The sequence below is a fragment of the Hippopotamus amphibius genome, chromosome 13 (genome assembly GCF_030028045.1).
Source record: "Hippopotamus amphibius kiboko isolate mHipAmp2 chromosome 13, mHipAmp2.hap2, whole genome shotgun sequence".
Taxonomy (NCBI): domain Eukaryota; kingdom Metazoa; phylum Chordata; class Mammalia; order Artiodactyla; family Hippopotamidae; genus Hippopotamus; species Hippopotamus amphibius.
This window is the reverse complement of record NC_080198.1, coordinates 40,686,166-40,704,530: the sequence shown is the minus strand read 5'-3', so window position 1 is coordinate 40,704,530 and position 18,365 is coordinate 40,686,166. Positions and strand designations below refer to the sequence as shown.

Below are 18,365 nucleotides of genomic sequence, written 5' to 3'. Positions count from 1 at the left end.
TACTTCTGGGGAGGAAAGGAAAGTTAATGGTTCCGTTCTGTTAAGGACTAAAGTAAATTAAAGATGTGTTCAAACTGTATATATACAGTTGACCCTTGAACAACATAGATCTGAACTGTGTGGGTCCACTCATATGCAGATATTTTTCAATAGTAAATATTACAATACTGCATGGGTCCGTGGTTGGTTGAATCTGCAGATGCAGAGGAACCCCAGGTACAGAGGCCAACTAGAAATTATACACAGATTAACCCCCTTGTTGTTCAAAGGTCAACTGTACATGTATATGTATGGTGCAGACTGGGAATTATTCTATAAAGAACTAAACTGATTTCTTGGAAACAAGAAACTCTGGGAAATTAGTTGATCTCAGAGAACATTCCAGTGTTATGCATGTTTAGAATGTTAGTAACTAACTCATAAACCTCACCTTCATAACACAAGTAGCTACCTGTCTATATCTTGTGGCAGGTCATTCAGGTTATTGCTGCTGATATCCAACCACTGCAAATTAGACATCCGCAGGACACAGATTGGGACACTGGAAAACTTGTTTGCTGAGATATCTACGAATGAAACTTGCTTCAAATTACTTAACTAGAAAGGAATAACAAAATATTTAATTACTTTTTAAGAGTGGGAATTTAGTTCAACTAATAACTGTGAGATTGATGTCTCTTCCCAAAGGCATTTCTCTGAACATATGCAAACCAGATCAACATAGCATGTATTTTGAGCACCTACTATGTGCCATTCACTGTGCTACATGCTGGGGGTGCTAAGACAAATAGCACACAGTGGCTGCCCTTGAGGAGTTTATACTTTCATAAACAAGCAATGCAATTTTATTCAGTAAGCTCCAGCGTGAAGAAGTTTCCAATTTGTGATGTTCAGTAACACAGACAAGGAAGTGGTTAATCTGCCCAACACCCCAGTGGGGTGAGCGTCAGGGCTCAGGAAAGATTTCACAGAGAATGGAATATTTGAATAGGGTCCTGAGGTTTCTTGACAGGTGGAAAGGTTGGGGAGGAAACTCCAGGTGGGAACAGCATGTGCAAAGTCAGAGAAAACAGAAAGTGCAAGCCTCAAAGAGTAGAATTACCTGGGGAAGACTGTTTTAATGGGTTCTGGCAAATCTTCAGAGGAATCGCATCTGAACTGGTGACGTGACATGGCACATGACCAGACGTCTCCACTATTATTCTGAAGGGCATGCTCAACAGGACTTACTTACAGAGTGGACACGGGGTGTGGGAGCAAGAGAGGTCAAAGGTGAGCTGGCTTGCTTCCAGCCTGCACACCTGAGAGAGGACTGGGGAACAAGCGGCTTGTGTGGGGAATCCTGAGTCCTGGCTGTGCACCCTGACCAGGACCATCGCCCAGAATTTCCTCGGGTGACATGGGTGCTATGAGAGGAAGCAACCACTTCCTCCTACCCGGAAGTTTCCAGGAAAGGAGAAGAATGCCTTCTAGGATTAGACAGAATCAGTGGCCAGGGCCTTGTCAGAGCCTCACCAGCGATACTATTTTTAGCCTATTCATTAGCAGCAGATTTTGTGAGATCCTTATCTCTCCTCCAGCACAAGAACCTTGTTGAGTTTTATTTGGCAATAAAAACTGTTCAATTTCATCTGCTCCATTTTACTAGAGAATAATTTAAAATCATTTCCCCAGTGGAATACAGACAAAAATAAACTAATGGATATTTTTAAATTAATGGACTTCTCAGATACTATCTGTAGGACTACTTTAGTTACATATAAGTTTTGTTATGAGTACATGAATTTTTAAAAATTTTCCCCTTTATTTATTTCCAACTGTTTCCAATTTATGTCCCCATTATGGATTAAAAATAGGGATCTGCCTTACAGACAGCAGGCCTCATATATTAAATAGGCATGAAATAAAAACATTTTGCATGAAAATGGGATTTTTTGCCTGGTTTTCCTTTGATAGCATTTCTGAACTTAAATTTGGTTTGTGGCCGAGTGTAAGAGCATTTTTAAAGACTTTATAATAGCTGGTTTAGGGTGATTAAAGTGTCAGGAAAATGTGACATAAATAAAGATGGATCTCATCTTTTAAAACTTCTTCCCAGTATTATAGACCATTCCATGTCATAAACCAAATAAAAATAAGTCATAGTGCAAAAATGTTTCTTTCTTACTTCAAAGGGGAGCTCGGTTAATTCTAGATTTCCAGAACAATCCAGTTTCTCTAGATGTTCACAGTCTCCCAGTTCTGGAGGAATGCTCTTCAGATGGTTGAAACTCACGTTGAGTTCCTTCAGGTTCTTCAAACAACCTGTCATCAGAAAAAAATCAACATTGATGGTTCAGGTCCTTTAAGGTCTTTTAAGGACAAAAGGCAAAACGAAGATGTAAAACACTTGTATAAATGATGGTTGGGAAGGCATTAAACATAATTTTGTGTTTGTTTTTCAAGCACCCAGATTAAGTGTCTGCTCATCTTTTATCCTGAGCATTTTGGTCCTTGATCAGAGCATTTTTTGCTTATTCTTTACCTGTTTAACCCTTTGTGAAACTATAGGCAAGGTAAGTGTGGGGGGTCTGTCCCCTGTGTAGACTGGGTCAGGGCCCAGCACCCACAGAGAGCAAACCCCTTTGAAATCACATGATGAATGAAGCAACAGCCAGTAGCTTTGAAATGGTCCAGTTCCTAGGAAGCACAGTGACCGGGTATGGTCTATCAGTGGACTTTAATGGGAAGTGAGCTAGGTATTGAAATACACACAAAGCTCTCTGTGTGTGCTAAATGACTCAAACAGGGAGACTGTTTATAGGCTACATGTAAGTCATTCATCTGTGTCTTCAGATTTGCATTCACTAATTATGGTGTATCGTGCTTCCTAAAGAATATGCTTTTTAAAAGCCTAAGTCCCTTTCACAGGCAGGAAGTGAACACATTAAGAATATCAGGTAATAACTGGATTGATGGAGAAACACTGAATCCCAATTCTGTCTTGATTGAATAAATACATGACCAGTTCCAAACCAGAAATTAGCACGAGAGTAAATATATTTAATATTCCAAAAATCATGTCACACATGTTCTAAGGCACTGAACACTTTAACATTCTTAACCTCATTTTAAAAATTAGGAAACCAAAATTATTGTTTACTTTTGCAGAGCAGGCACGCAAAATACAAATGTCCTGCCATTTTATAAATGAGAAGGGGAAACATACAAAGACAGTATATTGGAGGCAGGGCCACTGCTGAGTCAATTTTGGATGGTCTCACTGTTAGAAGATAAAGGTGATGCTGTGGAAATCAGTGGCCGCTCTAACTTACCCACCTGGTATACATTGCAGCCTTAACCCTAACCCTAACCTTAAGCCTAATCTTTCTAAATGCTTTCTCTGTATTAACTATTTAATCCTTACAACAACTTTGCAAAGTAGGTACTATTATTAGCCCCATTTTATAGATAGGGAAACTGACAACCAGTGAGTGACCTGCCTAAGGCGACCTGCCAGTAAGTGAAAGACCCAGGCAGCCTAACCCTAGAGTTTACCCCCACCTTCATGGTATGATAAGAGGAGACAAGGCTTAGGCTGGAGAACATGGTGTAAGCCCTTCCACGTTAAATATGTTTAGCGTGCATGTATTTTAATATATGTGTACATATGAATGTATTTAACATGCATATATATTTTAACATATATTTATAAGTAGATATGGCTACAATGTAGATCTCTAGAAGAACATGGGTATGTGTATAATTTTCATACTCAAGAAACAATCCTTACTGAGAGAGTTGACTATACCTTTTACTCCTTTCTATAATGTTTAATTATTTTGCTCTACTCATGACTGAGGTTTATGGGGATGATAGGTCTCCAAAAAGACTTAAGTATCTTAGAAGAATCATAACAACCACGTACCCAGCACAACTAGGTGCCTCACACACGAGAGAAAGAGAGGCAGTGATGACATTTCACTGTGGGCTTCACTCATGGTGAAGCAAGTGAACAACGAAAGAATTGAAAATAATAGAACCTTGATCAAAATAATACAATAAGCTAAACTAAACATCAATGGACTAACACGTGGGAACAACATATTGTATCTTATGTTTACAATAAATATATTATTGCACGTTTGTATTTTTAAAACTAAAAGGAAAAAAAACCCAAAAATTTCTAAACACAGCACTGCTCACTCGTGAGACCTGTTGCCTCTGAGGAAATGGCAGATGTCAGTACTGCTGAGTTACGCAGGTGAGATCCTGGCATCACTGTCCAGAGAGAACATTGTGAATCAGCAGCTCTGGGAACACACGAAACAGCCCTGCCCAACAACTTCCTGGGGCAGCAGGAGGAGGAAGAGTTCTCAATGTCACCCCTTCCCAGACAAGGAGCCTGAAGGCTCCAGCTAAGGAACATACCAATTTCAGCTGGAAGACGGGAGATTTGGTTTTTTGGTAGATCCAGAATCCTCATGGCTTGAAACAGCTCGATATACTTAGGAATGATTTGAATCAGGGTATTGCTTATGTGCCATTCTTTCAGGTGCGTCTGCTCCTTCAAGGAATCTGGGAGCTCCTAAATACAATGGATCCCATCGATCAGAACTAGCGCCTCCATGTGTCGGAGAGTTCAGAGGCAGAGCGCACAAAGCCAAGGAAAACGTGCATTTATTTCAAAATCAAGAGGTGAGAGAGCATGGGTGAGAGCATTTCCCTTAACTGCCAGCTCTATAGCCATTCCGAAAAGAAAGCAAGATGCTGACAATGTCATTAATCTCACACTAGCAGATCAGCCCAATGTCAAAAGGCCCATGAATTCATGATATTATTAAAATCAAATGCCACACTTCCCTGGTGGCGCAGTGGTTAAGAATCCACCTGCCAATGCAGGGGACACAAGTTCAAGCCCTGGTCTGGGAAGATCCCAATCCCGCGGAGCAACTAAGCCCGTGGGCCACAACTACTGAATCTGTGCTCTAGAGCCCATGAGCCACAACTGTTGAGTCCATGTGCCACAACTACTGAAGCCCTCACACCTAGAGCCCGTGCTCTGCAATAAGAGAAGCCACTGCAGTGAGAAGCCTGTGCACCACAACTAAGAGCAGCCCCCGCTCGCCACAACTAGAGAAAGCTCATGCGCAGCAACAGACCCAACGCAGCCAATAAATAAAATAAAAAATAATTAATTAATTAATTAAAAAAAAATCAAATGCCACGTGAACACTGACAACCAGGCTCCCACCCAAAGCCACACAGGTATTATTTATTTACAATATAAAGATTTAACATCTTCTAAAAATAAAATCTGGCCATGTCTTAGATTTTAAAACGTGTGCTGCATTTCCCTCCCTCTGTACTAACTGCTTTTTAAAATATTTGATAAACACCTAATATTTGCTGTGCCAATTTTCTAAACATTTTTATGAGTCTTTAACAGGGAAAGAGCCCAGAGGGACAGTGGGGAGACCTGGATGCCAAGCCACGTCCCAGGGGCCCCCCCTCCCTGGGCCCTCACTTCTGAAGTGACAGAGAGGAACTCAGCCATGTCCAGGGCCGCCCCTGGCTCTAGTGTTCTGGGATAAAATTGTAAAGGTGTTGAGTGCTCAAGACTTTAGAGGGGCTATCTGTCCAGTTGACAAATTCAGTTCATAGGATTATGAGCCCCCACTGCAAGGAGGTGTGCTAAGCATTGAGGGACACGCATGTCCCCTGCCCTCCCGGCACTGACCACAGCGCACTACCAGCAAAGTAGGGCAGGAATCTACGGGGAGAGGGCAGGGTGGAGGTAGTAATCAGAAAGCCTGCAGTGACCCTTGCTGAGTCCCCGGTACTTGCAAGAGGCTTTATGATCATTGCTATTGGATATGTTGGTTAAGCTTTTAACTTACAAAAGTACTTTCACCTTAAATATGCTTTCACCTGACAGTACCATGAGATAGGCAGAGTGGGCATGATTAAGGCCCATTTAAAAGAGGGACACTGAAACCCAAAGACATTTAAATGGGTCACTTAGGGTAAGGACAGGCTACATAGTTTCAGGAACTAATACAAAATGAAAATGCAGGCCCCTTCTAAAAATCAAGCATTTCAAGATGGTGACAGCAGAGCATTAATCAAGCATAGGGCCCGTCCCAGCACAGGGCCCTGGGTGACTGCTCCCAGCACCCAGGCCTGGCAAACCCATCTCGGCACCTCCTGATTCGGATCTGAATGCAACCCACACCAGGCCAGATGCTTTCCTCCTGTAGCCAAGACAAGATGATGAGCTAGGGCATCAGGGAGCTGACCTCAGGTCGTAACAACACTCACTTAATTGAAGCTTCAGTTATCGAGTGCCTCATAAATAACTTCTGTCACATTGCTCTTCCAATAATGGCACACTTGGAAGGGTTATTATACTGTCTAAAATTATATCCATAACATCTTTAATAACATGAGAAAAAGATAGCCTGTTAAATAAAAATAAAAGGAGCAGGGTAAAGATGGCAGATTGAAGATAACACAAACACTTTTGCTCCTCTCTAAGATGACATGAAAGATGACAGTAAAGGAATTATTTTTTTGAAGGCATAAACCTTACAGAGGGCAAAGAGAAAGAGAAGGGAGGCAGCAGCAGGAAAATGTTGGTAGCTGGAAGATGGTACCCCAGCTCCCTCGACCTGTTCAATCTTACATCAGCAGCAGCAGGAACAATAAGACACCACCTGAGCTTCTCACCAGATGCCCCCGAGGCTCAGGAAGTAGAAGAGCCGGGCACTTCTGGAGGTAAGAGAGGAAGGCAGGGCTAAAAGAAGGAGGTCAAGTTCAAAGTCTAGAACCAGATCTCTGCCCCCCCATCCATGTTACAGAGGTACTGCCACTGAAGGAGACCGAGGCTTATCTATTGGAGAGGCTGAATGGAGTCCCTGGACTGGGGACCGTCAGGCACATCTAGGGAGGGAGGCACCAAGCACAGGGTGAGTGATGCATGCCGAGACCTCCCCACCCAGCCCTCCTCTCTGTCCAGAGCACTGGCTGCTAGGCCTGTCCCTGCCTGAAGGATGTGAGAGGGTCCTCTCTGTGGGCTCTCACCAGCTGCAGACAAATCATCATATGCACTCCTGGGGCGGGGGAGCGTACTGGAGACATGGGACCTCTATAGCAACGCCCTCAAAAAATGAAGCCCCAACCTGACACACACTTGGAGATTCCAATCAGTTTCTCAGTGCTCCTGACACCCCATGTCTCCAGACCTCCCAGGGCACCCCAAAATGCCAGACCAAGACAAACACCCTAAAAGAAAAAGGAGACTCAAAGATGGAAACTTCCTCCAAAAAAACTATCAACCCCCGATAAATAAGAAAAGCCCCCATGAAAAGAAAACAGGACAAAATCTTTAAAGGAAAATGTAAGAGATCTGTAAAAGTAGAAACATAAAGCCATATTACAGGACTCATTCATTCACAAAACAAACAGACAGCTCTTGGAAATTAAAAACTTGACAGTAGAAGTGAAATTTTATATTGAAAAGTTGTTAAATAAAATTGGAGAAATCTCCCTGAAAGAGCAGGGCCCAGGGTCTGGGGCTTCCTGCTCACAAGGAATGACTGACCCTCCCCCAACCTCAAACCTAATCAGCTACCCAAAGTCATAGATCACGGCCCCACAGCCAGATCTAAGGAACCCCAGGGGAGCTCTCCCCACCCAATCCCCAAGGCCCCAGAAGCTCTACCACCCTGCCCATCCCTTGCTGACCTCCTGCAGGGGCCAGGCCTGCTGCCTGGTATGATATTAGAGGCCAGAACTCCCTTGCTGCCATGAGCACCCTAAGATGGCAAACGTCCTTTCATGACTATTATTATTTTTAATAAATTTATTTATTTATTGGCTGCATGGGGTCTTCGTTGATGCACGTGGGCTTTCTCTAGTTGCAGAGAGCAGGAGCTACTCTTCATTGTGGTGCGTGGCTTCTGATTCTGGTAGCTTCTCTTGTTGTGGAGCTCGGGCTTTAGGCACCCGGGCTTCAGTAGTTGTGGCACTAGGGCTCAACAGCTGTGGCTCTCAGGCTCTAGAGCACAGACTCAGTAGTTGTGGCTCACAGGCTTAGTGGCTCTGTGGCATGTGGGATCTTCCCAGCCCAGGGATGGAACCCGTGTCCCCTGCATTGGCAGGTGGATTCTTAACCACTGCGCCACCAGGGAAGTCCCTGGCAAACATCCCTTAACAGAGCTTTTCACTCCTTAAGTAGAGGCAAGATGGAAACACAAATCTCTCTGGGGGAGGAAAACAGCAACTGAAATTCATACTAATGAATGCCTGAGGCTCCAGAGTCTTTCCTGGGGTGGGTACCAGCTCAGAGAACCGAGTGGAGGGACAAAAAAGGCTGTAAGTAATAAAGACACTGTCCATGTAGTTCACCCTGGTGTCTCCTGAGCCTGCTGACTCATAACCCACTTCCTATCCCCCTACCACACTAGGTACTCACTAAATGCTCTTTAAAGTGGTTTTCCAAAGGTGCCGTGAGCCAAGAGGACTCAGCAGTTTCCCCAGGTAGGCTGGGATCATGTTTGACAATGGCACACAGACTGATTTACTGGTAGAATTTAATTAGAAATCCAGACAAGCCCTTCTTCTTGCCCCAGAAGAGGCAGTGTCCGTGTAGCCACTGATCTCAATGACAGGAAGGCAAGAGAAAGACCACCAAAGAGGTTTCAGTCATAGTCTCTCCCAGTTTATAGTGTCTCACTAACATGTCAGTATCACAGAATATCCACTCGTTTAATCCTCACAACAGACCTCAGAGGGGGTCAAGGCAAGCATTAGCACCATTTGACAGAGGAGATAAAAATGTATAAAAGTAGAGGACTTCCCTGGTGGCGCAGTGGTTAAGAATCCACCTGCCAATGCAGGGGACATGGGTTTGAGCCCTAGTCCGGGAAGATGCCACATGCCACAGGGCAGCTAAGCCCCTGCAGCACAACTACTGAGCCTGTGCTCTAGAGCCCACGTGCTGCAACTACTGAAGCCCACATGCCTAGGGCCCACGCTCCACAACAGAGAAGCCACTGTACTGAGGGAAGCCTGTGCACTGCAACAAAGAGGAGCCCCCACTCTCCACAACTAGAGAAAGCCCGCGTGCAGCAGCAAGGACCCAACCCAGCCAAAAAAAAAAAATTCTTTTTAAAAAATGTAGGGCTTCCTAGGTGGCGCAGTGGTTAAGAATCCGCCTGCCAATGCAGGGGACACGGGTTCGATCCCTGCTCCAGGAAGATCCCACATGCCACAGAGCAACTAAGCCCGTGTGCCACAACTATTGAGCCTGCGCTTTAGAGCCCTTGAGCCACAACTATTGAGCCCACGTGCTACAACTACTGAAGCCCACGTGCCTAGAGCCCGAGCTCCGCAACAAGAGAAGTCACGGCAATGAGGAGCCCGCGCACCACAATGAAGAGTAGCCCCCACTCCCCGCAACCAAAGAAAGCCCACGCACAGCAAAAAAGACCCAACACAGCCAATAAAATAAATAAATAAATTTAAAAATGTATACAAGTGGAGCAAACTGCCTCAGGTCACGTGGCCAATAAAGGTTCACCCCAAATATTTGGTCTCCCAGTCCAGAGTTCTTTCAGCCACAAAATGGCAGGATAAAAAGAGATGGAGGGCAGGTCCCAGAGAACCCTGTGCCACTGAACGGAAGATAGCCAGAGCTCATTTGTGCCCCCTGCTCCACACACACACCAAATGCTGCTTCAACCAGGAACTGTCAGACCAGAACAGGCAGCCCTAAGATGCCTCTCCAAGCTAAGCAGCAACCGGGGCGGGCGGGGCGCAGGAAGCACCTGTACACACCTGAGGAAAGAAAGAGGGGAAACGGGACATCTTTGTCCTGGCCTCAGAACCTTCCTTCATGGCTCTGCACTCTGTGACAAGTTGGCAAAGTCACAGCCCACAGAGGGGTGTTAGGCAGGTCAAATGCCCAGAGCATTAAAAAGGGGTGGGGGGGAGAGTTATTTTTAATGTGAGGGTAGGGGGAAGGCGGCAGAATCAAGCAATTTAAAGGCTGTGCCATCCTGCGGAGCTGCTGAGGTCCCCGTCCCTTGCACCCTTGGAGGCATCCAAGGGGATCCTGCTGCTCTTTCCAGGACTACACAGTCTTTCACTGTGGAAAAGATGCGAGCACCTGGTTCAGAGCCGGCAATGGCTCCCCTGCATCCAGGGGAAAGCTCTCGAGAGAGCACACTGGGCCAAGGTCAATGCCCTGGGCTCAGCCTAGCAGCAGACGTCGGCCACAGCGCTGCACCCAGCCTCCACTTGCTGCAGGGACAGAAACGCATGGACTCACCTTCCAGTGCTCCCCTGAAAGTTCAAACACAAACTCACTGCTCCGTTTGTCTCTCTCCTTGGAAAGTGCACCCTGCCTCGCGAGAGAGTTCCTTTCAATCCTGTCCAGAAGCCTCACGCTGGTGTCTACGAAGCGATTCTTGCAGTACGCAGCCTGAGGGATGCCTTTCCTCCGGCACTCAGCCACGAAGTTCCACTCTTCTTTTATCCTAAAACGGGCAGCAGAGGGTTATCTCCTGGGGAATCGCCATCACCTGCCTGGAGAAGTCAGGCATGCCACCTGGGCGCCAGCACAGTACTTCTCATCACCTGCAGTTTCCCAGCGGTGGAAGTCCTCCCCTCCACTACCGCCCCCTCTCCCCGCCACTCCTTTCTCCTTTCCTCTGCTGTGGGGGATACGGGGGTGGGGGGCGGAATCTTATACCCTCAGAGTTGTGAATTATTAGCAAATCTGACTTAAAAAGTAGAGGTGGTGAGTTACATGGCTAAAATTTCTACCCAAATTACCTATGCCTTTGATTAATTACAATATCCTTTGATATTATGAGGTGCCAACCCAAATTTTTAAAAAACGCAAGGCCACAGGAATTTGCTGATCTTTCAGGAGCATATGGATAGAAATACACAGGCAGCCCCAGTTTATCAAATACAACTTTAGAAGGTCATCCATCAGACACCTTAGGAAACTTCACTCCTGCAGATGAATCTGTTATTCATAAATTCCAGTTCCAGTCAGACACTGGAGCTGGCCCAAGACTCCCAGCCTCCCCATCACTCCCAGTACCTTCTTATTGCTATTTCTCTGAACTATCATTTTATAGTTTTCTTATGCCCCCAGCTTGGTCATAAGCTCCATGACGATGGACCACGTCTTGCTGCCCTCCAAATGCCCACACAGTCATTAGTACAGTGTTTTGCACCTGGGGGCCTTTCTCCATGTAGAGATTTGATATATGTTTGAAGCCTTTAATAGGTTAATATTCTACATGGTACAAAAACAAGGTTTGTTGTGGTTTTCCTTTAAATCTATCACACAGAGACATTGTCTCAAAATAAGTTGGCCCAGCTTGGATAGGAACTTGGTGCATTCCACACTCAGGAAGGCATCTGGGTCCTACTCAGCCCAACTCAACGACTTGGTGGCAGGCAGGATCGCAGGCTTCTAGAAGGGGGCTATTTTAGAAATAGGTTGCAGATACAGCCCCGGTCGCTACATGACTCGAGGCAATACAAATGCTGAATAAAACAAACAAACAAAGAACCCTGTGGTAGAGGATCAGTCCTAGTATGGAAACTCTCAGGTGGTACCTGAAGGAAAAGTGCACTAGAATCACAGCTCTGGGGTCTCAGGCCAGCCGAGAAGCCAAGTGGTCAAGAGGGGCAGGAACAGAGGAGAGAGTCTGGGGCAGGAACACCTTTGAGGACAGGGCACGCGGAAAGTCCTGGCTGGAGCTACCAGATGCTGTCAGTTGCATGAAGAAATGGAGGGCTGAAAAAACGAAGAGACTGGTGCATATCCTTTTTCTGGAATGCTGGAGCCTTGGAGGATTTTATCCAATCTTATAGGGGTATGCACTTTTGTCGTTGACTAAGCTGTTTTACAGTTCGGCAGAGATTGAAGTTAACTTGTAGAAAGTTGATAGCAATATAAATCATTTTTGTCTACAGACAGTCTTGTCTCTTGTGTTAAAAACACCTGTATGCTGATGACGCCCAACTATATATCTCCAGCCAAGACGTCCTCAGTGAATCCAGCCTCCGTGCCTCCCAACATCTCCACCTGAATATCTAAAAGGCATCCCCAAAATGTACATGTTCTAACCCAAACTCCTGATCTCTACCTGCAAAACGTGCTTCTTCCTCCATCTTAGTAAAAGACTTCCAGTTGCTCTGGCCAAAAATGTCAGGGTCATCCTTGACTCTGTGCTTTCTTTCACATCTTGCATCAAATCCATCATCAAATATGGCCAGTTTTACCAGAACCTGGCCACTCCTCACCATCTTCACTGTTCCTATGCTGGTCCAAGTCACTAGCATCTTCATGCAGGCACCACTCTTGCCTCCCTACAGTCTAAATTCATCCAGCATTTTGAGTGAGCTTGTGACAGTGTCAGTCACACCATGTCATGCCTCTGCCAACACCTCTCATTGCTTTCTCATTTCACCCAATAAGAGCAAATGTCTCACTATGGCCTACAAGGCCCTGCAGATCCGCACCCTCCCCTTGCCTGTCTGACCTCATCCACTACGGCACCCTCACTTACTTTTTCTGGCCCTTCTGGCTCTTCCCTGAACCACCCAGGCAAACCCCTGCCTCAGGGTATTTGTACTTGTTGTTATGTCTATCTGGAGTTCTGGATCCCAGATCTCTGCAGGGCTGGTTCCCCAGGACATAAAAATGTGCAAATATTTCCCCCTTAATCAGACTTTTTGCTCTTCAGAAACCACTTCAGGTGTCAGTGGGGTTTCATGTTTCCCATTAATCTAGGAGAAACAGGAACATTTGAAAAAACCATCTTGTTGATGGCGTTGGCTAGCACAGCGACTACCCTACCCAGGTCCTAGTCACAGGGAGATGAGCTGGGGAGAAGCACTGGGTAATCGACTAGCTGGGGCTTCATGATCTACATGTGAAATCTATAAATAATATAATAAAACAGATAAATTTTAAAATACCAGGACATAAAGAGATAGGAATTTAATCCCAGAAGAAAGTGCTGGAAGAGTTAGAAGTGGGCTCCTCTGGGAAATACTAGCAGGGGCTTGTGGTGATTTGCTTTTCATTATTAGCTCTTCTGTGTAATTTAAATATCTTAATACCATATGATAAAAATAAATTTAAATATCTAACTGTAGCTCTAGCTCTGACTGTAGCAGTCAGGAATACAGGGCAGACCCGAGATCCAAACACTGATTGAAATAATAGAAGAAATCCTCCCAGAATTTTCACAACCAGCAGCACAGCCGCAGCGAGTTCTTACAGTCACTGAGCACTTTTCAGATTAATGTCTCTAACTTTTCTTTCTTCATTTCTTAGACTGAACCTCTAAAGGTAGATTCTGGCAATGTAGTGAAATGCCATTTAAGCCCTACCCAACACATCTTTCCTATATCACAAATTACAAATTGATGTAACTATTTCACATATCTTGGTACAGCCAACATAAAGTGAAAGGAAAAAGGAAATTAGATACACTACTTAAAAATATTTAAAGGAATTCCCTGGTGGTCCAGTGGTTAGGACTCTATGCTTTCACTGCCAAAGGCCAGGGTTCGATCCCTGGTCGGGAACTAAAATTGCACAAGCCAAGCAGCACAGCCAAAAAAAAAATTAAATACCAAATCTTTTTTGGATTTCTGTTTTAAATGTTTGATGTCTTAGTCCCTTGGAAAGTCACAGTAAGAATACAAACTATTTTTACAATTCCATTCTCTTCCTTGAGAGTAACATAAATAAAATGTTGTCTTTATACTTCATCACCCATATAATTGAATAATCTTCCCCTTAAGTTAATTTTAATACAACTTCAAATACAAGAAAACATACAAAACAATGCCATTAGAGATCTATTAATTAAATCAGTAAGTATGCAAATAGAATATTCTTTCCTTAGGAAATGAGCCCACAATCTTAGCCTAGATGGCACATAGCCTTATTAGATGAGAAATTCCTCACTTAGAGCCTAATAATAGCATCTCTATCTCTCCGTCTAAATGACTGAGTTTCATTCAAGTAGAGTGATGTTCTCTATTTTATCTCTACTCATAACTGTTAAGTGTTGGTATATACCTTATGGAACAAATACAGTATTACAAAATGAAATACCATAAAGTGAGGTAACAGAGCAAACCAAAGGGTTTTGCCTGGTTTAGTACATTTAAATTAACCAGATAACTGCCTTTTATACAAAGCAGTCATCAGTTTTTCAATATGTTAACTTTCCCACAGGAAACGAATTTTGAGAAACTAAAGGGTAACCTTCAAATGGTCCCAACAATTACAGTATGAATCGTATTCTGAAACTTCAAAAATACCTGCCAAAAAAGGTAAATTCACTACCTTCATTTTTGCAGGTCCTGGGAAACTAATAAGTTTCTTCCTGAACATCACATCCCTCCTGCCACCCCCCCAGTTCCTTCTTAATGCCCAGCCAATTTGGTGGCCGTTTTTCTTATCTCAAGCTAGAGATAGATGCCTAACAAATTCCCAAGAAGTCTTCTGTCTTAGGTTAAGACAAAGCACAGCACAAGCCCTGTGGCACTGAGCCCAACGCAGGACCAACCCTGTGTACATCAGACATGTGAATGTGGACACAAAGCCATGTGGCACCACGACGGAAGACAGAGATCAAGAGGCAAACACCACTGCAAAGCGGCTTCCAGAGCACGGTTCTCAGATCGAAGCTCCTGCAGGTGGCGCCTGTTCCCAGAATCCGCAGGGGGTTACAGCCTCAGACACCTCCATAAACCTTCCAGGGCTTGTGTTCCCGTTCAGCAAGTTGTCCCACCCTAGAGTAGCCCCCAGATGCTGGGGGTGGGAGGAAGTTGGAGCAAAGCTGAGAGCCACTTTGGGCTCATAGCGCCCTGGGACCTTGCGTAATCCATGCTTGTGCAGATCCCTAAGACCCACTGCCATGGCTGTTGCCTGGTCTGAGGGTTCCAACTCTTAAATTCAAGATTCATGTCATATTGGATAATCTTAGATTAGTGGCAAGTGAAAAGATGTTCCAACTATCTGTGATTACAGCATTATATAGGGGGGAAGTTTTGGCCAAATCTTCCATTTACCAGCCATGTCAACTTGGGCAAATTACCTAGGTCTTAACTTCATCTTCAGATTGGGGATAATGAAAACACCTGGAACAGCTGATGCTTACAATAGCTGCTGAGTTATCAAGCATGATCAGAAAATAGGTATTTGATTGAAATAGTTTATAGAAGTGGAGAACCGAGAATAAAGAGACATTCACGTCCTACACATTTTGTTTTTAACCTAAAGCACAGACATATGTCACCACTTGCCAACTTGATGTAGAGTCATGGACTGCCTTTGAGAATGGGTCTACCAATTAGAATCCCACTCTGCCTTTCTTATATAAACCACACCCATAATGCATCATCCAAGACTTCCAGTCTGAGTTTCTTTACAGAGCATAAAAATTACAGATGTGCAAAGCCACCTAAACGTGCAACTTTTCTAGCTCGCTGTACGTTTATCCATCTTGAACAGTGTTAACTCAATTGTGGGGTGCATACCGATCACAAACGTAGTTTTTCCAAAGCCCTCAACTTAGTTTTTGCACACACAATAACCCTCTTTTACTCATGCTTCATCAGTGTACGATATTAGTCAAACCACGTAATTTCAATCCAAGTAAAAATTGCATCAACGCAATGAATCTTATCTAATGTTCAGCTCCACAGGTGAGGGCTGAATGCAGGACACAGAGCAGCCCTCACGTGGTGGTCACACAGGTGGAGAGCGTCAGCCTGCTGAGGGCAGCTAGGCAGTCTCCTCAGAATTTGCTTGTAGAGGAATTTGTCGTGTCGTTGCCGTCTTTTCCGTGCCTAGCACGGTGCCTGGAATGTATGTGGGTCCTTATAGCTATGAGTGTTACTGTTATAGGAATTGAATGTCCACTGTGGGCAACAGCATGGAGATTCCGAAGTCCAATGAGCAAGTGTCAACGACAGGAAGGAACCTCGGAGGAGGGACATCACCCTCCACAACACAACTGCAGCCTGCCTTATTTTCTAAAGAGGGTACAAGGCAAGGACAGAGAACACATACTTTTCCAACGCGCTTTTCTCGAGCCTTTCTGCCTCCTTCTTCTGCCAGGCTTTGTGCTTCTTGACACGCGTCTCCCACAAGGCTCTGACGACAGAAATGTCGAAGACAACCACTTTATGTCCCATTTTGGGAGCATGAAATTACCTGATTAAAAAAATATATGTGTCAGCTTCATACACACACAGAAGGAAACAGTTTCAACTTGAACTTTCAAATAAAATATGAATGAATTCGTTTCATCAATAATGATGAAATGCCTTGCTTCTTCCAGGATGTCAGTTGCTAATATTCTTAGGGTCTGAGAGTACTCTTGTCTGTAAGTCAAAGTTCAGTACTCAGCTGGGGTCATCTCATCTAGAATGTCACACTTGTCTCTCTACTCCTCAGCTGAAACATGGGTTCCCAAAGTCCCCTGGACCTTCCTCAAGCTTCGCAGTTCCACATCCTATTGAATTGACTGGCATCTGATCTTCCCAGTAGGTTGTAACATACTCAAAGTTTGATGAGTTAATTAGAACATACACACCGATTCACTTTGCTGTACAGCAAAAACTAGCACAACAGTGTAAAGCAATTATATTCCAATAAAGAGCTTAAAAAAAAAACATACACACACACACACACACACACACACACACACACACACACCAGTTATCTGAGGCTACACATCAGCCACCATTAAATAACAAAACCAAGTGTTGCACCAAACCCCACCGAGCACTTTCCCCCGGGACTGACCACACAGCCTGGGCACTTGTCCTGTAGGTTTTTCCTGCAACAGGAACCCTCATAGCTGCCAATTTCTGTGTGGTTTTTCAAGGACAAGGAAACTCAGACTCAGGTACATCTTGGTCATCACCTCTTAGTGAGACCTAGCACAGTGTTTGGCACATAGTAGACCCTCCATAAATATTTGCTGAAAGACTAAGTTAGTAAATGAATGAATGAAAGTGATAAAAGATTTGTATCCAGGTTGCTTCACTCTCAGACCACTCAATGAGCTTTCTCCTTTTTATTTTCCTGCCTCATATTTACTATTTGTTTTAAGTAATTATTTGCTCACTGCAAAAAAAAAAAATTATTGGGACATAAAAGTGCATTTCAATTTTCATTCCACTAAGCTATACTTATCTCCCTTATGGAAGTAAAATAATTTTCTAGATATCGTTTTAAACTTTCCCTATCTACAGCATCGAAATCTGGCTAAATCCATTTCCTCATTTGCACAAATACACAGAATGTCAGCTGGCAAATAGTAAGGCTGTTGAATATTCTCTGTTCCAATTCCAGACACTTCTAAATAGCAGTCAGTGGGGATACAAAACCAGATATTTAATCTTCTGACTCAAATTTGCACTCTCCACAAATGCCTTGCCAATATGAGAGGGAGAACTGGCTTATGTTTATGCAGCTGAACATTTGAGGTCCATAAGTTTAGTCTGAAGAGTTGAACACTGGCCCCAGTTGATTTGCCTCTTTCCTTTAATTTCTGACATCTGGGACTGTCTTTTGTCTCCCTTAAAACTCTTTTACCTAAAGGAGATTATTGACAAAGATGCAAATGGTACAAGTTTTTGTGTGGACATATGTTTTCAGTTTTCTTGGGTAAATACATAGGAGTAGAATTGGAGGGTCATATGTTAACTCTGTGTTTAACCTTTTCAGGAACTGCCAGACCATTTTACAAAGCAGCTGCACCATTTTACATTCCCACCTGCAGTGTATGTTCCAGTATCTCCACATCCTCGCTGACACTTGCTATTATCTCTCTTTGCATTATAGCCATCCCAGTGAGTGCGAAGGCTGTCATGTTGTTAGCATTTCCCTGGTAGCTAACGATGCTGAGCATCTTTTTATGTGTTTATTGGACATTTGTGTACCTTCTTGGTAGAGATGTCTATTCAGATTCGCTGCCCATTTTTTTAATTGGGCTATTTGTCTTTTTATTGTTGAGTTGTAATAGTTCTTTATATATTCTAGATACTGGTTCTTTGCCAGATATATGATTTGCAAAAATTCCCTTCCATCTTGTGAGCTGTCTTTTCACTTTCTTAATTCCATCCTTTTACTTTTAACCTAAATATATGGTTATAATTGATGTGAGACTTTATAGACAGAATCTCGTTGATTCAATTATTTAACTCATTTGGACAATTTCTGTCTTTTAATTGGTATGATTGGGCAATTTACATTCCGGATAACTAAGGATATATTTAGATTCGGGTCTACCACCTTATTATTCATTTTCTGTTTGAGCTGTCTT

General features: G+C 43.8%; 1 protein-coding gene across 3 annotated transcripts in view; it reads right to left on the bottom strand.

The window, feature by feature from the left end:
* LRRC2 (leucine rich repeat containing 2) overlaps positions 1-18,365 on the bottom strand; it is an 86,223-nt gene that overhangs the window by 9,426 nt on the left and 58,432 nt on the right. For all 3 annotated transcript variants that reach the window (XM_057705068.1, XM_057705069.1, XM_057705067.1), the window contains 5 exons: positions 16,103-16,246; positions 10,313-10,520; positions 4,411-4,567; positions 2,168-2,304; positions 452-597 (listed from right to left, as the gene is read on the bottom strand). In XM_057705068.1, the coding sequence (XP_057561051.1) occupies positions 452-597; positions 2,168-2,304; positions 4,411-4,567; positions 10,313-10,520; positions 16,103-16,227 (773 nt within the window). In that variant the 5' untranslated portion in view covers positions 16,228-16,246. The remainder of the gene's footprint in view (positions 1-451; positions 598-2,167; positions 2,305-4,410; positions 4,568-10,312; positions 10,521-16,102; positions 16,247-18,365) is intronic.